This window comes from Polypterus senegalus, chromosome 12 (assembly GCF_016835505.1).
Source record: "Polypterus senegalus isolate Bchr_013 chromosome 12, ASM1683550v1, whole genome shotgun sequence".
Taxonomy (NCBI): Eukaryota; Metazoa; Chordata; class Cladistia; order Polypteriformes; family Polypteridae; genus Polypterus; species Polypterus senegalus.
The window spans coordinates 60,987,662-61,003,878 of NC_053165.1; the positions used below are offsets into that span (position 1 = coordinate 60,987,662).

The following is a 16,217-nucleotide window of genomic DNA, read 5'->3' on the forward strand; positions in this document are numbered from 1 at the left end:
CGCGACATGCACGGCGTCTCTCTCCATGGAAATGACTTGAACGCCGTTGTAGATTGGATGTTTAAGCATACGTTTCCAAGACACGGCGTGGTAGACGCTGCAGAGTTGAAATTCTAGGGCAACAGACACGTGTGTTAACACGCGCATAGCAGGAAAAATGCCTTTCTTGTATTGTAGTCGCAACGAATGCAATAAGTACGCCTACTCTTGATTTGAAGTCCTGAATGGTATTATTATTACCATTTAATAATAGTTTTAATGTAGTATGGTGTTGTATCGTGTTAGCCATAATGGGTGCAATGAGAAGTCATGCAAAATGACACATTTTATAGTACAGATTACAACATGCAAGCTTTCGAGGCAGCTTATGAGTTTGGTTTGACTGAAAACCTAGGTTTTAGGAACAACAAAACAGCATCAGAAATGACCATGTATGGTGTTGGTAACTCTTCTTGAGTGTTGAAGCAATAGTTCTGTCAATACATCCAGTTTTTAAACCCACTTGTTTTATTTCACGATGTTGAGGAACAAACTCCTATCTTTTAAGATTTGTTCAACCCTAGTAAATATATCATTGGAGAGTAACATGCTTAGTTACAGCCAAACAAAACGTTGTATTGAGGATATGCTTAAACGGAAGTAGGTGTTTTCAATTGCAAATCTCCAGCATAGCTGGCAAAATGAGAGTGCTTTCTCATCAGCACTGCTAGCAAGACACACTATCATTAGTTTATGGTATATGTTAAATTCAAATAATAGAAACATTGAAATGGTGTGCAATCCTTTTTTTCTTTTTTTTTAGGTAACTAAGAGCAGGTCAGATTAAAATAGTAACATACTGGTATTTGTTAATAAAGGTAGCTGGTTTTAAAGATTATTAGGAAAAAACTTGTAGCAAAACTAAACTGATTAAAAACAAAATATATGTTTCTGAAATAACACATAATATGTATATTAGGTTGATTACTGTTAAGGCATATATTAAGTTTTAGTGTGCTTCTTAATACAGGGTATTATTTAAATGGCACAATGCAGAAACCTATAAAACATACTTTTAACTGAAGCAAGTAGTTCAGCTCCAGCCTAGATTTGGCCTCTGGTTAAGTAATATCTTGCAGGTGCTCAGCGGATTAAGCCAAATTGCCTTTGCATTAGACTTGAAGCCACAAGACTCTAGGTTTGTATAGCAACCCTGGATTTTCATTTGATTTAGAAAAATCACCTTGAATCATTATGCATCTATTAATGAATATGTTACTTAAGCATGTAAAATGTCTGCATGTGATATGTTGCCATAACAAGTAATAAAATAATTTGATCGTTTAGCATTTAAAAAGTAAGGTTTAAATCAAGGATGCTATGGGGAACAGGAACCTGCAGCCTTCCAGGACCAAACCTGAGCATCCTAATCTAAATGCTCTTTTCTTCAACTATATGTGTTTGTTTGTTTCTTCGATTGATTATAGTATTTAATTCACTTTCTATGCCTGTCTCAGTCAGGTAGACCATGCAGTCAAAAGAAAGATGTAATTCATAGATCAGAGGGGTCAGAACTCAGTCCTAAAGGTCACAGCAAGTATCCATTCCAACCACATTGATAATGAAAAAATTAAGCACACCAGAGGAAAGAGTAGCTTAACTGAAGCCTGTATTTAGATGGATTTTTTTAAATTAATGATTAGTTTTTTAACAAAGGTTTACTGAAATATATCATTTTGCAGATCTTCACTATCACTTGGTTCACTTGTTTTTGGAAACATTTCTCATTAATCACTTATTGCTTTGTTGCCTATGTGTTTAGCCACTGTCCCAGCATAGCAAATCCATTTTTTTTAAATGACATAATACTCTTATAAACATATAATTAAATTACCTTTCTTATTTTCACTAAACTTTGTTGGCTAAAAGAACACATTTTCCTAACAGTCTACTTTTTCAGAAATTAAAGCAGCACTTTTAGAGTTCAGTATGCTGAAGTACTGTATATTCTGTCTGTTCAAACAGCATGGCCTAGTGGCTAGGCGCAGGAATTGAAAGGACATGTTCATTCCCTCAAATTTTTTGTTTGAATCTGAGCAAGTCATTTAATCTGCCTGTGATTGAAACATAAATATTAAAATCTAAAAAGTATAATTTTAAATGGGTCTGAAAAAGGTATGTTCAAATATCATATGATATATGCTTACAATCATAAACATATGAATGTAGTACACTTTTACTGTTTGCTAATGCTGCACATATACTCAATGATGTGTTGTCCCCAGTATACTTTTATTCACTAGACTATATAATGCATACACCCATCATACCTGTCAGCCAGTTATCATAAACACATTACCATAAGGACAATATTACTTTTTATTATTGTGTTTGCATTTTTAAACTGTGTGCACAGTTCACTTCTGAATATATGTAATAATTTGGTCTTTTTTTAATGTTTTACACTATGCTTATTGTTACATGGTGCTTCTGGAGTAAGAGAATCCAGTTCCTTTGATGATGAATGAAGTACTGTCTTTATATCCACATATGCTTCTATTTATTCCCCCATCCTTCTGATTTAGAAACTCTTTGGCATTTGCTACAGAGGGCAAAAGGCACACATTTGTCCTCAAGGGAATGCTGTTATCATTATTGCTATAATAATATTCTGAAATAATTACATTCTAAAATCAAATATGACAAAGACAAATAAATGAAAAAGGGACAATTTTTATAATACAATTTCTTAATTTAAACCTATCCTTAGAATATACAATGAGGTTGCTTAAAAAAAGAAGGGCATAGCAGTTGGGAGAATGACAAAAAACTGATATTCAGTGATAGTGACTGGCACTATGTCTAACCAAAACTTTTTAGATTTTAAGATGAGAACATACAATAGATTGTTCTGGGTTTATATAAGTGTCTTACAGCTTAAAGGATAAAACTACTACTGTAGATAGGTGCCATATAAACTAAAAGTGGTTTGGAGCTTTCTCGCTATTAATTCAGCACTAGTAAACCTCAGGAAGTATGACAATAAACATCCTACAAACATCTGATACATTTTTACAGTCCATCTGAAATCAATGGTTTGAATTCTGACTAGGCTATGAAATTATTGTAGTTTACACTGATTGAAAATGAATTCCCAGAACAATAAAGTGTAAAAAAATTTGCATTTTTTCATTTTATAGTAATTCATTCATCTTACTCTTGATCCACAAAAGAGAATACAAAAATAAAGCACACTTACATTTACACACACAATAATAATTGAAAAATGTGAATTAATGTAATTCACTAATGCATTAAAATTTCCAAATGTATATGTGACGAGTCAAGCCAGCTGCAGTTCTGTCTTCTGGCTATTCTGAACTTTTATTTCTTGACCACATTCTGTGAACATAGGAGTACAAGGTATGGTTCTCATTATTTTTAAAATATTACAGCCTGTAGTAGTATTTATGTGATAGTAATCAGAGCTCTTTTTAAGTTGCTTGTTGACTTGGTAATAACAAAAAATGGTTACTAAAAGAGAAAGTGTTAAAAGCAGAAAACATATTCTGTTTACGTGGCACAGAGGTAAGCACTAATGACTCATGGATCTACTGTAGGTTGCTGGCTGTGAATCCTGTGACGGGTGGGTTTCTGTGTGGAGATCTTTCTTTCTCTCTTGTTTCCAGGTACTCTGCTTTCCTCACACATCACATACCTAAGACATTTGTGTTAACTTAATTATTGAATCCAAATTGGCTCTGTGTAATTATTGATGTGTATGTTATTGTCATGAAATGTCACATTTTCAGGGATGGCTTCTGCTTTGTGGTTAGTGCTTCTGGGATATGCTTCAGTGCCTAGCAACCCTGAACAGTATTAAGCTGGTTTGAAAATGTTATTTATATTATGATGCTTTCAGCTTCTTGTAATCTTATGCTCTTAATTAAATTAAACATGTTTCCATAAATTACAAGGCCATAACCCTAGATGCTCTGCAATTTTATCTGTATAATTCTATACCTCTATCACACATAGACAGATAAGAGTAAATGCGCAGATATTATGTAAGATTATATTGTAGGAGAGCCTCAGCTGTGAAGTACAAATTTGGCTGTGCAAATTGATAGCTGCACCATCTAGTGGAAAATTGTATGAGAAAAAGATCATGCAGTTTGTGATTTGCACAGCACCATAATACAATTCTTTTGCAAATGTAGCCAGATATGCAATTTAATTAAATTAAATAAAAAGATATATGTTATTGCCGGCAGCAGATTGGTAATAGCCATGTAAAAGTCTTATGGCTTGGTTCTCATTTTATAAATATTTATGTCTGGTTTTTTTAATACTCCTGTCCCATTTGCTGTGGAAAAAGAATAGAAAAAGTGTATCTCTGAGGTGATTGTAATATTTGATTATATTGCCTGCTTTCCTGAGGTGTACTATGACAATATTTTGAATTGTTTAAACCATCCAGGAAATTCTCACAGAGAACTTTGAACTTCTGGGTACTCCCTATTTCTTTATAAAGCCTTACTATCAGAAGCTGAGTAAATGCTGTGCGAGACAGTTATGAATCCAGTAAGTAAACTTCTGTTGTAGATTGTTTTAGATTGATTTTATGTCACTTTCATATTTGAGTATATCTATACATCAAATTCAGGCTTATGTGTAATAATATTTTTTTATAAATAAATAAATAAATACATTTTTTTAATGGAAAGACTTATGCTATCATGACAGTTTTGGCAATAATGACTCTAAAAACATGTTCGTATCACATTACTGTTGTAGTAAAGTTGTGCAACCTCTCCTTAAAACAGTTTCCATATCTATGTCTTCACTTGATGTACATTAATGAACACCTTGAAAAATGCTGTTATGAAAATTAATTGTTTCTAATAGGTTATTTTTGCCTGAACTGACTCTGTTCTTCTTTAGCATGTGCATCATTATTTAATTAATGCATTCTCGAGAATTGTTTTAAATTGTACAGTTTTAGCAGGTACAGGAATTGTTGAGCGACATTTTGTTATTGTACATTTCACATGTCAAGTAGCTTGTTAAAAATGCTCTTTTGATATCTCATTTTGTCAATAAGCTAATCATTCTACTTAAGCAGGGAAGAAGTGCTGAAATCTTAGGTCCTGTAATATTCAGGTGGCCAGTATATGCTATCATTATAATTATTTTTCCTTTTTACTGACTTGAAAGAGGAGGAGCTGAATGGTCTTTAGAAGGTTGAACAGCTAGGACATTTTTATTTATAGTCTTTTCCATTGCCTGTTTGTCAGAGCAGAAAGCAAATCATTCAACAAAAACATATGCAAGCATTGAAGGCTGCTGTGCTCTTAAACACTGAGATTGCTATCCATTTTTAATTGCCATTTGATCCTGTCCGTGGTTTGCTAATGCTTCTTTCAAGCCTTAAGCTGCTGAGAGAAGTCTTTGACATGCTTATAATGGAGGTGAGGAGGGCAGCAGGGTAAATGGGTAGATCAGGATAGTCTAGGCCTGACAGTGCCAGTTCAGTTATGATGCACATTGTACTGTATGTCCTTGATACATACAATCTTATACCTCAGTACATGTTTATGGCAAGTTGTCTGCTAATATCTTTTTTAGTTAATTTGATGTTTATACAGTGCTCTTAACAAGGGGATGGTTTACATCAGTGTGCAAGTGAATATTCTTTTACCAACAAATGAAAATTATTCTTTTTTACAGTTACAGCTTCTTTTGATATATATATTGTGACTACCAAGGGGCATTGCAGCACCCCAAAAACCTAACACACTCCTGGAACGAGCACAAGTTCCAGTGTTAATTCATAGTTTATACCTTATACACAAAGGTTTCAAAGAACACAAATTAATCTCTGCAATTCTTCCATTTCCCCTCCTCTCCTCCAGGCAAGCTTTATTCACCCTCACCCATTTCTGACTCCCTGTATTGAAGCTGGCTGCTCCTTTTATATAAAACTGGAAGTACTTCCAGTATATAAGGACTGTGACTCAGGAGTACTTCCAGGTGAGGATGAAGCCCCACAAAGCAGGGATCATTAATCCTTTTTGTTCCCTCTGGCTGCATCCACAGAACCCAAAATGGCTGTTCTCAAGAACTACAGTTCCCAACATGCCCTGTGGGTATCCATAGAACAGATTTAACTCCGGTCCTGGAAGGCCCAGGTGGCTGCATGTTTTCATTCTAACCCTTTTCTTAATTAGTGACCTGGTTTTGCTCCTAATTAACTTCTTTTGAATTAATTTTAATTGACTTGCTCTTGAAGACTCAGATCCCTTAATTGTTTCTTTGTCTTTAATTAGCAGCCAAATAATAATGAGATGCAAAATGATTCAAAACATGACCAGCAAACTGTATCCATCATACGATATCTGAACATAAAGAAAGATGAAGGTCTCAGGAATATTAATCTGCTCAGGTCCCCAAAACATTTTAACAGTGCTATTAAAAAGAGAAAATCATTAATTTCAGATATGTATGCTGTTGCACAATGAAAGCCATGGAATTAAAGAATGGGCTCTAAATGTAATTTCTGTGTATAAGTTAAAATAAAACACAGTTCAGTGTTAGAATTGCATTGTTTGGCAAAAAAGACTGAACATGAAAACAACTACTCAAACATCTAATAATATATACTCAGAATTCACATTATTCCTACCAATTGCCCATTTCATTTAAAAAAATAGCTTCCTATAAAATTCTGTTTTGTAATAATCATCAACAAAAGATAAGGTTAGTCAGTAGGAAAAGCACAAATTCATATATAGCAGGAATGTTTTACTCATGCTCAAAAGTACAGTATGTAGTATGTTCAAGAGTAATCAGTTCCTCTAACCTAATATTAGCCCCTGACTTAAAAAAAATACAAATATTGAATACAGAACAGTACTTAAGTTATGTAGTACTTTTGATAAGTTTCCACTCTCTAACTGAGGCCCATTGTGTAAGAAAATTTCCCAGATGAAGTAAGGCAGCACAGCTAGTTAATTTAATATCAGTCCATTTGTATCTTGTTATAAATTCTTGTGCAAAGTGGACAGATGAAAATGTAAGGCAGGCCAAGATGGATATAAAGTTAGACTGCATGAGAAACCCTTTCTCCACATTCAGTCAGGTTTGAGTAGCATGCATAAGGATCAACAGTCCAGTTGACAGCCCAAAGAGATTTTGTTCTGCAGCAGGAAAGCCAAACTTCCTGTACATGGATTTGTGCAACCACGCTAATACCACCATTGGCACATAAGTGGTGGACAACCCATCTTGGAAAATGACTAGAGGGTCTGTACTTATCATGCTTCTCAGAAATGCTTTTAGGAGTTAAACTCTATCTGTCTATCTATCTGTCTATCTATCTATCTGTCTGTCTGCCTGTCTGTCTGTCTGTCTGTCTGTCTGTCTCATTAGAATATAAAGTTGTCCTAGCTTAGAGTTAGATAAGACATATTTACAAAGTGTCCTACTCCCAGTGAGTAGTAGGAATTCACATTTAAGAACGAATGACACCACATTTTTAGGCCCCACCCCAACCATAAATTGACACACTTTTTTAGCTTTCTGATACTAACGCTGAGGCTTCACCACGAATATAATAATAATAAAATAGAAGAAGTAAAATAGAATAAGGTAGGACATTGAACAAAGCTGCACATAATTGTTGCCAGTTTTCAACATCATGAGTAATGTAATGAACATGGAGATGGAAAGATAGAGACACACACACACCAAATGAGAGTGAATATTTATTGTAATTAAATTGTAATTGTAATTTATTTAACAATGAATGCTACAGGCATTGCTCCTGCCTTGCACATTGTTTGCTGGGATAGGCTCCAGCTTCCCCACATCCACAGTCAGACTAAAGCAGGTTTACAAAATGGATGGAAGGGTGATCTTCAGCCGTACATAATTACCTTCCTGCTGTTATGCCAACATAATAGGCCTCATAAAGTGTTTAATTGAAACTATCCACAGCTATTGTGCTATTTTTGCAGTTACATTCACTCTTCCAGTGTCCCAATTGTCTTCCATTGTGCCTTGCCTTGTCACTGTCTGTGAGCCCCACCTATCTTTTGTGAGGATCTGTTTATCCAATGCCATAATTTAAAACAAAATCAAATATAAAATGGAAACTGACTACTTAAGAGACATCATTATTTTCATGCTTTCTCAAAAAGCAACTCTTCCTTGTTGTTAAAAGCATGCTGCCCCCAACAAAGATGAGTCTGTAAAGTCAGTGATTTGCTCTCAGAAAGAAAGCTTTATTTTCCTGATGCTCAATAGTGTTTGCTGCTTTGCAGGAAAATGGGTCATGTATTTCTAGAGCATTCTTGTTAGAAGTACAAAACAGGGTAACATTTTTGTTGTTGTTTGGCTTTAGCAGGTTTACCAGTCTTTGTTCATATTAGTCCTGCTGGAAAAAAACAGCCTTAATGAATGGAATGAGGGGGTCAGAGGTGAGCGTAGACTGATGGAGCAGTTATTTCAGGAACATTATATATGTATGCATATATATGTATGTATGTGTGTGTATAGTATATATATATATATATATATATATATATATATATATATATATATATATATATATATATATATATATATATATATAAAAAATAATGATGCATTATATTTATTTGTAGGCGCCTTTCTAAACACTTAAGGACACCGAACAATAGACAAAACACAGATGAAAAAAACAGTTTCACATGAACGTTTTAAGCTGAAACGAAGTGCGGCCTGAGAGGTAGGATCTGAACCCATCTAGTGGAGTGTGGGTAATACCAATTGAAGATAATCTATTGAGAAGAGTAGTGTAACAAATACTGTCAAAGGCTGCACTCAGATCAAGGAGGATGAGAATAGTAATTAAACCAGAATCAGCTGCCATAAGAAGGTCATTAGTAATTTTTATAAGTGACGTTTCTCAAATTGTGTGTGTGTATATATATATATATGTGTGTGTGTGTGTGTGTATATATATATGTGTGTATATATCTGTCTCTCCATTAAAAACTAATCTGTTTCTTTCTCCTTATATATATATATATATATACTTATATAGACTTAGCAGAAAATGCATCATCAGTATGAATTTGGGCTTGCAGAACAGCTAGAACTGCTGCTTTAGCTCCAGTGCTTGATTTTAAAACTCAGACCATTTAAAGTCTTACATGTTCCACTTGTGTCTGTGGGGATTTTCCTACAGATATTATGATTTTCTTTTCAAATTCTAAGAATGTGCATGTTAAATTAATAAAGGAGATGATTTTGGAAAGTGGCAAAAACAGAAAAATAAAGCTATACAATAGAGAGAATTCACCTTTTAATAACTGATCAGTTTTACAACTTCAGTTTTTTTTTCTCATGTATTTGTCTTATTGCTCAAAAATGCACTAGATTGGGTTATAGGAGATCTGCTGCCCAGAAGACAAGTTTTTAGTTTTGTGGAAAAGAGCAACACCAGAACAAAAAGCAGATCTATTGTGTTTGGCTGGGTGGAACTCCGATTAAAATTTACGAAGACCTGACAGGGAAGTTAATCTATCTAAACCTTGAAAATTCCCATCGGATATAAAAGACTAGTTCTTGTTTGGAAAAGTTACACTTATTCTGTTATACATCAAAGGGACATTTGGTTCTGCCATCCCTCAGACACAAGAGGTTTCTTGTAGCTGTAAAAGTGACAAATAGTTTGGTCTTCTGAATGCCTCTAACCAGATTTAAACAACAAGATGGCCACTTGTCCCAGGTAGAAGTAAACAAAATGCTTGGTCTCATGAGTCACTGAGCTTCCAAAATTTTTACCAACAGTGCAGTGCCATGTGGGATTGTACCTTCTGTCAAATTCCTATAAAGAGAAAAAATTATACAAAATTTAGTCTTTTAGTTATACAGTATAGTAGCTGAGAACCATTCAGAATCTCACTGTGAACATTTCTCTTCATCATGTTGCTCCATTATTTAGCATTTCCCCCATGGGTTTTGTTTGTTACAGAAGAACCTAGTAAAATCACCAAGATGTTAACCAATAAATGTTTTATTTATACACATGTATACTTGCACCTACCACACAACAAAACAGCTTGAGATCCTGTTTGGCAAGCCCCCAGGCAGACATATGGTTCAGTCCTACCATCCAGAAATGACCATCTATCTTCTGCTGCAGCCAAGTGTTACGTAGGCATCCCCTTGTCTTGGTCCAGCCTTTCAGGTCTTCAACAATGAGGATCCTACAAGCCGGATCACACTTGGGGAATCGAGCGACAAAGCCGTAGTGCCGTAACTTATGCTTTCTCACAATGCAGGAAATGCACTTCATTTGTGAATCTGTGAGCAACCGCTTGTACGACACAAAGTCAAACCAGCGGTACTTAAGGATTCTCCAAAGAGATGCAGTACCGAAAGGAGTTCAGTCTTCATCTCAGGTCACTGGATATCATCTATGTCTTATAACTATATAGCAAGACAGGAAGCACCAGGACGCTAAAGACTTGGACCTTTGTCCTTTTGCATAGATATCGGAAGCACCACACACCCCTTTTCCAGCAACCTCTTGACCACCCATGCTCTCCCAATCCGTCTACTGACTGAATAGGAAGAGTCACCACACATATGAATGTCGCTGCTGAGATAAGTAAACCTCTTGACACGGTCAAAACTCTCTCCGCAGACAGACACACTGTTAATGGCTGTGCCCAAGAGGTCATTAAAGGCCTTTATACTTACAGCTACTGGTACTAATTAATTGAAACTTTTTGCAAAATGCTATTTGGCATTAGTTATAACTTTCCCTTATGGAAATATGGTAAATGAGACTTTTAATTTGAAACATTACATTTTTTCAAGGTAATAATACAAATATTAGATAACTGCAATTTGTATAAATATAAAACCTACCGTCAATTGTGGTTAATCCTGATTTGCAGCATCTCTAATTTATAGGGAAACCCCATCAGAAGGTACATGGCAAAGTATGAGGAGATATTTTGGGTTCTACAATCTGTAGTTTTTGAGTGTCATCTGAAACATTGAAGTCTGTTCCCTGATAATGCAGCTAATATTTGGCATTGAAGATTAGATGAGCATATTAAAGAGATGCACAGACTATGTCTTAGAGAGTACAGTTTATTCTGCCCTAGACATGAATAATGTTTAAGTGTCACTTTCCATAACAAACATGCAGTAGACATCAACAGGAAAGTTTAGTTTAAAAAAAATACATTAGCCTTGTTTCCTCACCTTCTTGATATAGCCTGCAATGTCCTTTTCCATGTTGTACTTCTCCAGTCCACGTGTGGCACACTCTACAGCAACCATCTGCATCTGCTCTGACATGTCAGCATTCTTAATGACTGCTTTTGTGTCAGGCAAGATCTCCTGTGGGCAACAGTGAACTCATTGTTTAACATATGTCAAGAATGTCACAAATTTTTTTTCTTCCACTTCCCCAGTTTTTATTCTGCATGATGCCATTAATTGGCTCAATATTTTATAATTCCCCAGTTTGAGATGAGATTTCCTCTGATTTAAATAATCTGCTGGATTTATCAACAAGCATCACATTCTCAAATTGCTTAATCTAGTTTAGGTTCAGGGGACAGAGCCTATCCCAGGAGGTTTGGAAGCAAGGCAGGATCAAATTGATGAGAGGGCACCAGTCTGTCTTAGGGCCCAGTCATGTACACATCCACACTCACCAAGGGTGAATTTATAGTGTTCTGATAATTTTAATTTAATTGGAGGTAGTTAATTTAAGGGAAGAAGACCCATGCAGACATGAGGAGAATGTGCAAATGTCACATAAATAACAAGATAACCCGAACCTAGGATAATGGGCCTGTCAGATTATCAGCAAACATGTGCTTCTTGTCTATTTGCTAGTTGATTTCATTTATTTAGTGTTAGTTTATGAACAGAAAGAAGATATTTGCTTAACAGCCTAGTTAGCCTCCCTTACTTGTTTTTGCAGGATTATAATGAAAAGAGAATAGTGGTATATAACAAGGTTAGATACTTTTTTTCCAGTAAAATAAACTGAATTACAAATACCATGGTATTGCAGTTGCACCAACCCAAAAGCCACCTTTCTGATGCCCTGTTGCACATCTAGTCCTAATATTGTAGCTGCATTAATTTATAATGTCACAGATGTAACTCCGCCTCTCCAGAGCTTTCTGATTGGTTCCTTTGGGTTCCAGGACTTGCTTTTCATTGGATAATAGGCTCTGTATCTATGGTGATCATGGACAATAGACAGTGAATCAGACATAACGTAAGAGTGAATTTTGCCCAGTTACTCTATTCCAAGGTGCCTGTAAATGGCTGTATGTAATGGCACTGGTTTTAAAACATCTTGTTTTAGTGCATTCTATGAAAGTGGCAAAAAATATAAATGGAGAAACAGAACAGTGCTTAGCTCTGCAGAGGTATAGTTCCAGGGATCTTGGTGCAATTATTCTGGACCACGTCTATGTGGACTTTTGTGACTGTGCGTGTTTTCTCATAGTACAGTATTTCATTTTGCTTGCACATCCCAAGAAAGTGCATATTAGCTTAATTTTATTTCCTGGTAGTCTGATCTCTTCTTTCATCCTTTTTTTTTTTTTTTTGCTTATTAGTAACTCTAAATTGTTATTTTCCTAATGAGTTGACATCCCCTTCAGGGTTTGTTTCTTCTTTGCACTGAATGATGCTGAAATAGAGTCCAGTCTCCTATGACTTTATAATATAGTAAAAATATAGGTGATGCAAAGCGATCGCTACCACCTGCCATTAGAGATCCCTGGGTTCACATCCCAGAGGACTTTGTTTTCACTCTATGCTTTCACCTTTTTTGAATTTCTTCATGGGATTAATAAAGTTGATCTAGTCTAATCTAACCTAAAATGGACCAAGGATCAAATGACTAACTGGCCAATCAGAATCAGAAGATTTCAGTGTTTGCTAGTCAAATAAATCAGTGTGGATTAAAGATGGTGGTGTGTGGTAATGCAATTAGCAAATCACTCAAGAAAAAATGAAACTTGCATATATATCTGTCAATTGATTTTTCTGATATATTGACTATATATAGTGTATGGCCGTGTTTCTTAAATTATGAGGTACATCCAAAATTGGGTCACAAACATGTTTAAAGTGGGGTGGCCACATGATTGTGTATTAAAATTAAGAATTGTCCAAGCATGAATTATGTGCTGGATGATATACTACCCTCTATTCAGCATACTTTTTATTGTGGTAGTATGCAATATGAGATGTATCTTATAAACAATGTCACTGATGCATCACAGAGAGCTTTTGTTTCTATGATATGAAAATATAATAATAAGACACAAACCTCTGAAACAGTAAAACTGAGATTAATGACAAGCAAAGACCCGTATACGATAGGGGGAGAGAGGTGGGAATGACAAACAAACATGTGAGGTTAAGGGATAGCAGCACTAGTTTATAATGTTCAAATGAAAAGACCTGGTGAGATGCAAGGATTTGATGATTTTTGGGGTGGGAATAATGATATTGCATTGTTTTATGCTAAATACAGCTTCAGTGGTCATGTACAACTAATTGTGGGCTTCATTGCATGTTTGTCATTATGGCCTACATTGTTCTACGGTAAATCAGTAACAGAAGTGCAAGCAAGATTTTGTATTCATTTTAGTGTGCAAGAATTATCTCCTTCTGTTAACAGTATTTAGAAGTGATATGATACGTTTCAAGCCACTGGCAATCTGAAGGAAATGCTTGTTGGACCAAGGAGAACTGTAACAATATAGGAAAATATCAAAAGGTTGAGATAGGCAGTGTTTGCCATTCAACACAGTCTCAGTTGGATAGCACTGAAAATTTCAAAATGAATTGTTCACCAATTTCGTCATCACTATGTATCCTGTAACCTGTAAAAAATGCAAAGAGTGCATGAATTTTTAGGAAGAACTTAGCTATGCAATTCAACCTTTTGTGCTTTTAGTTTATTGAATTGTTAAATGAAAAGTGAAGAATTGTCAGTGACATGAAGTATGATTAGTGTTGTCTGACTGAATGCTAAATAAAAGGAGGAAACTAGCTCTGAATGATATGCCAATCTACCACTAAACACAGTCATACAATCGTCTAGTTCAGAGTTGTGCTCATGTATTGTCACATTGTATTTATAGAATCACCCCATCCCCCAACCACCACCCCTTTTGGAAGAGGTATTAGAATATAAAGCAAATGTTTCAGGTTCAGTTCCCACCTCCAAAGTGCTGTGAAGTTCTTTTCACTACAGAATAGTATAATTGACTATTGATAGTCCACCTGTTTATTATCAAATTCAGTATATTCAGTTTAGGACTGAGGGATCCAGAGCCCTCTGGCCCCAAGACAGGAACCAGTCTATCATAGAACATACTCACCATTATTGTGCTAATTTAAGGGTGCCGTTTACCTTAAACTCTTTGTGTTGGAGAGGGAAAAGTGAAGTACATGGAGAAAAATCCACATAGAGCAACGACCAGGACAGTGTTTACTTGTTGGTATCATGTTTGATCTAATCATCCAGTGAGAGACTATAGATCAGTCACACTATAAAAGTGACAACTTCAGGAGACAGAGATGTGTCCTGAGCCTGAGACTTTAAGCTGTTATAACTGCAGGAAAATAAAATCTCATTGAGTCAGACACCAGAAGAAACACAATGCTGAGACAGATTGGATGATGTTTTAGCTTCTGGATAATGGAGTCTAATTGGTGTTTTGACTCTGAATTAGCAACTTGCAAAAGACTGTAGGGTGACCAAGTCAGGTATTTGAAATCCAGCTGGCTTTGTGAGTCCTAAATCTTACTGTATCAGGCTCCGTAGATGGTAAGGATACAGAACAGTAGTGGCTGTCAGGATTAGATTCTTTAGTACTAAAACTACAGAACACAGAGCTCTTAAAGCACTTAACTCCAGAGATTTAAAACTACCTGAACCCAAATTTTAACAGGATCAGGTCCAGAGGTGGAAAGATACAGAATGCTAGTAGCCCCCAGGGTCAGACTTCTCAGGAAAGAAGCTGAAGGATGATGAGCAATAACATCTGCCACCAACGTTTTTAAGCAAAGGCCTGACAGATTTCCCAGATTTCAACTAAAAGCAGTAAAACCTGATTTGTTGGCATCAGATAATTTCAGGAGACTCCAATAAGATAGATGAACAAAAACAACCTGAAAGGCGTTGAACACATAGAACACATCAAACTCCAAAGCTTAGCTTTCACATAGTAAAGTAGCAGAAGTACCTGGATCAGACTTCAGGGTGAAGAATGAGCCAGATGCAGAGATTCAAGGTGGTGACAAGATTTCAAATTTTTTGAGATCCAAGGTGGTAAGATCCTTCAGACTCTGACTAGAAGATGATGTAGCTGTTTAAGAAAAGAACAAAAAGCTGCAAGATTGTGAGATTCTGAAAACAACATGGCAACATGCGCATTCCGCTGGTGATGGACTGTGACTAAGAGTTGCAGAAATCTAGTGCAGTGACCAACCAGAGCAGTAAGGAAGTGGTTACAAAGGATAATACAATATAAAGTGCTCCAGTAAGACTGTGCTTTTCAATTGCAGTCCGCGGGGACCAGCAATTTGAGCTTGGTTCAATCAAATAATTATCCCTGAACTGCATTATACTTCAAACGTTTCCAGTGTGCTTCTTACTTGGTGATAATAGGACATGGCTGCTGCTTAAAAAAATGCAACAACTGGTCAAATATGCCTAAACTAGACTGTGAACTACACAGCAGTTGTCTTAACCAGATTAAAGAGCCTTGCTGTGATGTCGTTGAGAGTTTAATAGGAAGAGCAAAGTGGGCGGCCCAAAGAAAAACTGTAGAAGGAAGGAAGGGTGGTGAAGTGAACAGAAGAGCTTCAAGTGGGGGGAGTGAGAGCAGACAAGGAATAGCCAGGAGAGTAGCTGCTAACAGGGAGAGCCTGAAAGAGCTTGACGCTTAACTTATTAAACATGGGATGTAAGGTGTTCATTATGAAGTGTTTTGTGGGCTTCTGGGACTATGAGACACCAAAGATCATGGTGGTTAAAAATATGACCCTGGGAATAATCTACAGAATCGTACAGCTTCTCATTGTCACCTACTTCACTTGGTAAGTGTCCATACTCTGTTGCTTTATGGTGGTATTGGTCTGTTATATGAGGGTGCTCGTAATTGTGGTATTTCTTGAGGGAGGCTTGACAT

At 36.0% G+C, this 16,217-nt stretch overlaps 2 protein-coding genes across 4 annotated transcripts in view; one reads left to right on the forward strand and one right to left on the reverse strand.

Annotated features, from left to right (window-relative positions):
* Positions 1–4,065: 4,065 nt before the first annotated feature.
* Positions 4,066–16,217, forward strand: part of p2rx2 (purinergic receptor P2X, ligand-gated ion channel, 2) — a 33,588-nt gene continuing 21,436 nt past the window's right edge. Inside the window, exon 1 of one of the 2 annotated variants that reach the window (XM_039771765.1) lies at positions 4,066–4,563. Coding sequence is in view for 1 of the 2 variants with exons in the window: in XM_039771764.1 (XP_039627698.1) it covers positions 15,986–16,125 (140 nt within the window). In the remaining variant the exon portion in view is untranslated. Of the gene's footprint in view, positions 4,564–15,547; positions 16,126–16,217 lie in introns of those variants that run through there. The other variant, XM_039771764.1, reaches the window with a different exon arrangement.
* LOC120540738 (dynein light chain 1, cytoplasmic-like) lies at positions 8,996–15,540 on the reverse strand. 2 transcript variants are annotated; one of them, XM_039771766.1, is made up of 3 exons: positions 15,270–15,540; positions 11,245–11,382; positions 8,996–9,853 (listed from the first exon to the last, which is right to left on the reverse strand). In XM_039771766.1, the coding sequence occupies exons 2-3, from the start codon at positions 11,338–11,340 to the stop codon at positions 9,716–9,718; spliced, it is 234 nt and encodes a 77-aa protein (XP_039627700.1). In that variant the 5' UTR covers positions 11,341–11,382; positions 15,270–15,540; the 3' UTR covers positions 8,996–9,715. The 2 variants fall into 2 exon arrangements, with proteins under 2 accessions (XP_039627700.1, XP_039627701.1); XM_039771767.1 differs by lacking the exon at positions 15,270–15,540 and having other exon boundaries at positions 11,245–12,437.

Coding starts and splice junctions, on each gene's coding strand:
- LOC120540738 (XM_039771766.1), bottom strand. CDS start 11,340: ATGTCAGAGCAGATGCAGATGGTTGCTGTAGAGTGTGCCACACGTGGA. Junction 9,854..11,244: donor TTGCAGGCTATATCAAGAAG/GTGAGGAAACAA, acceptor TTCTCTTTATAG/GAATTTGACAGAAGGTACAA.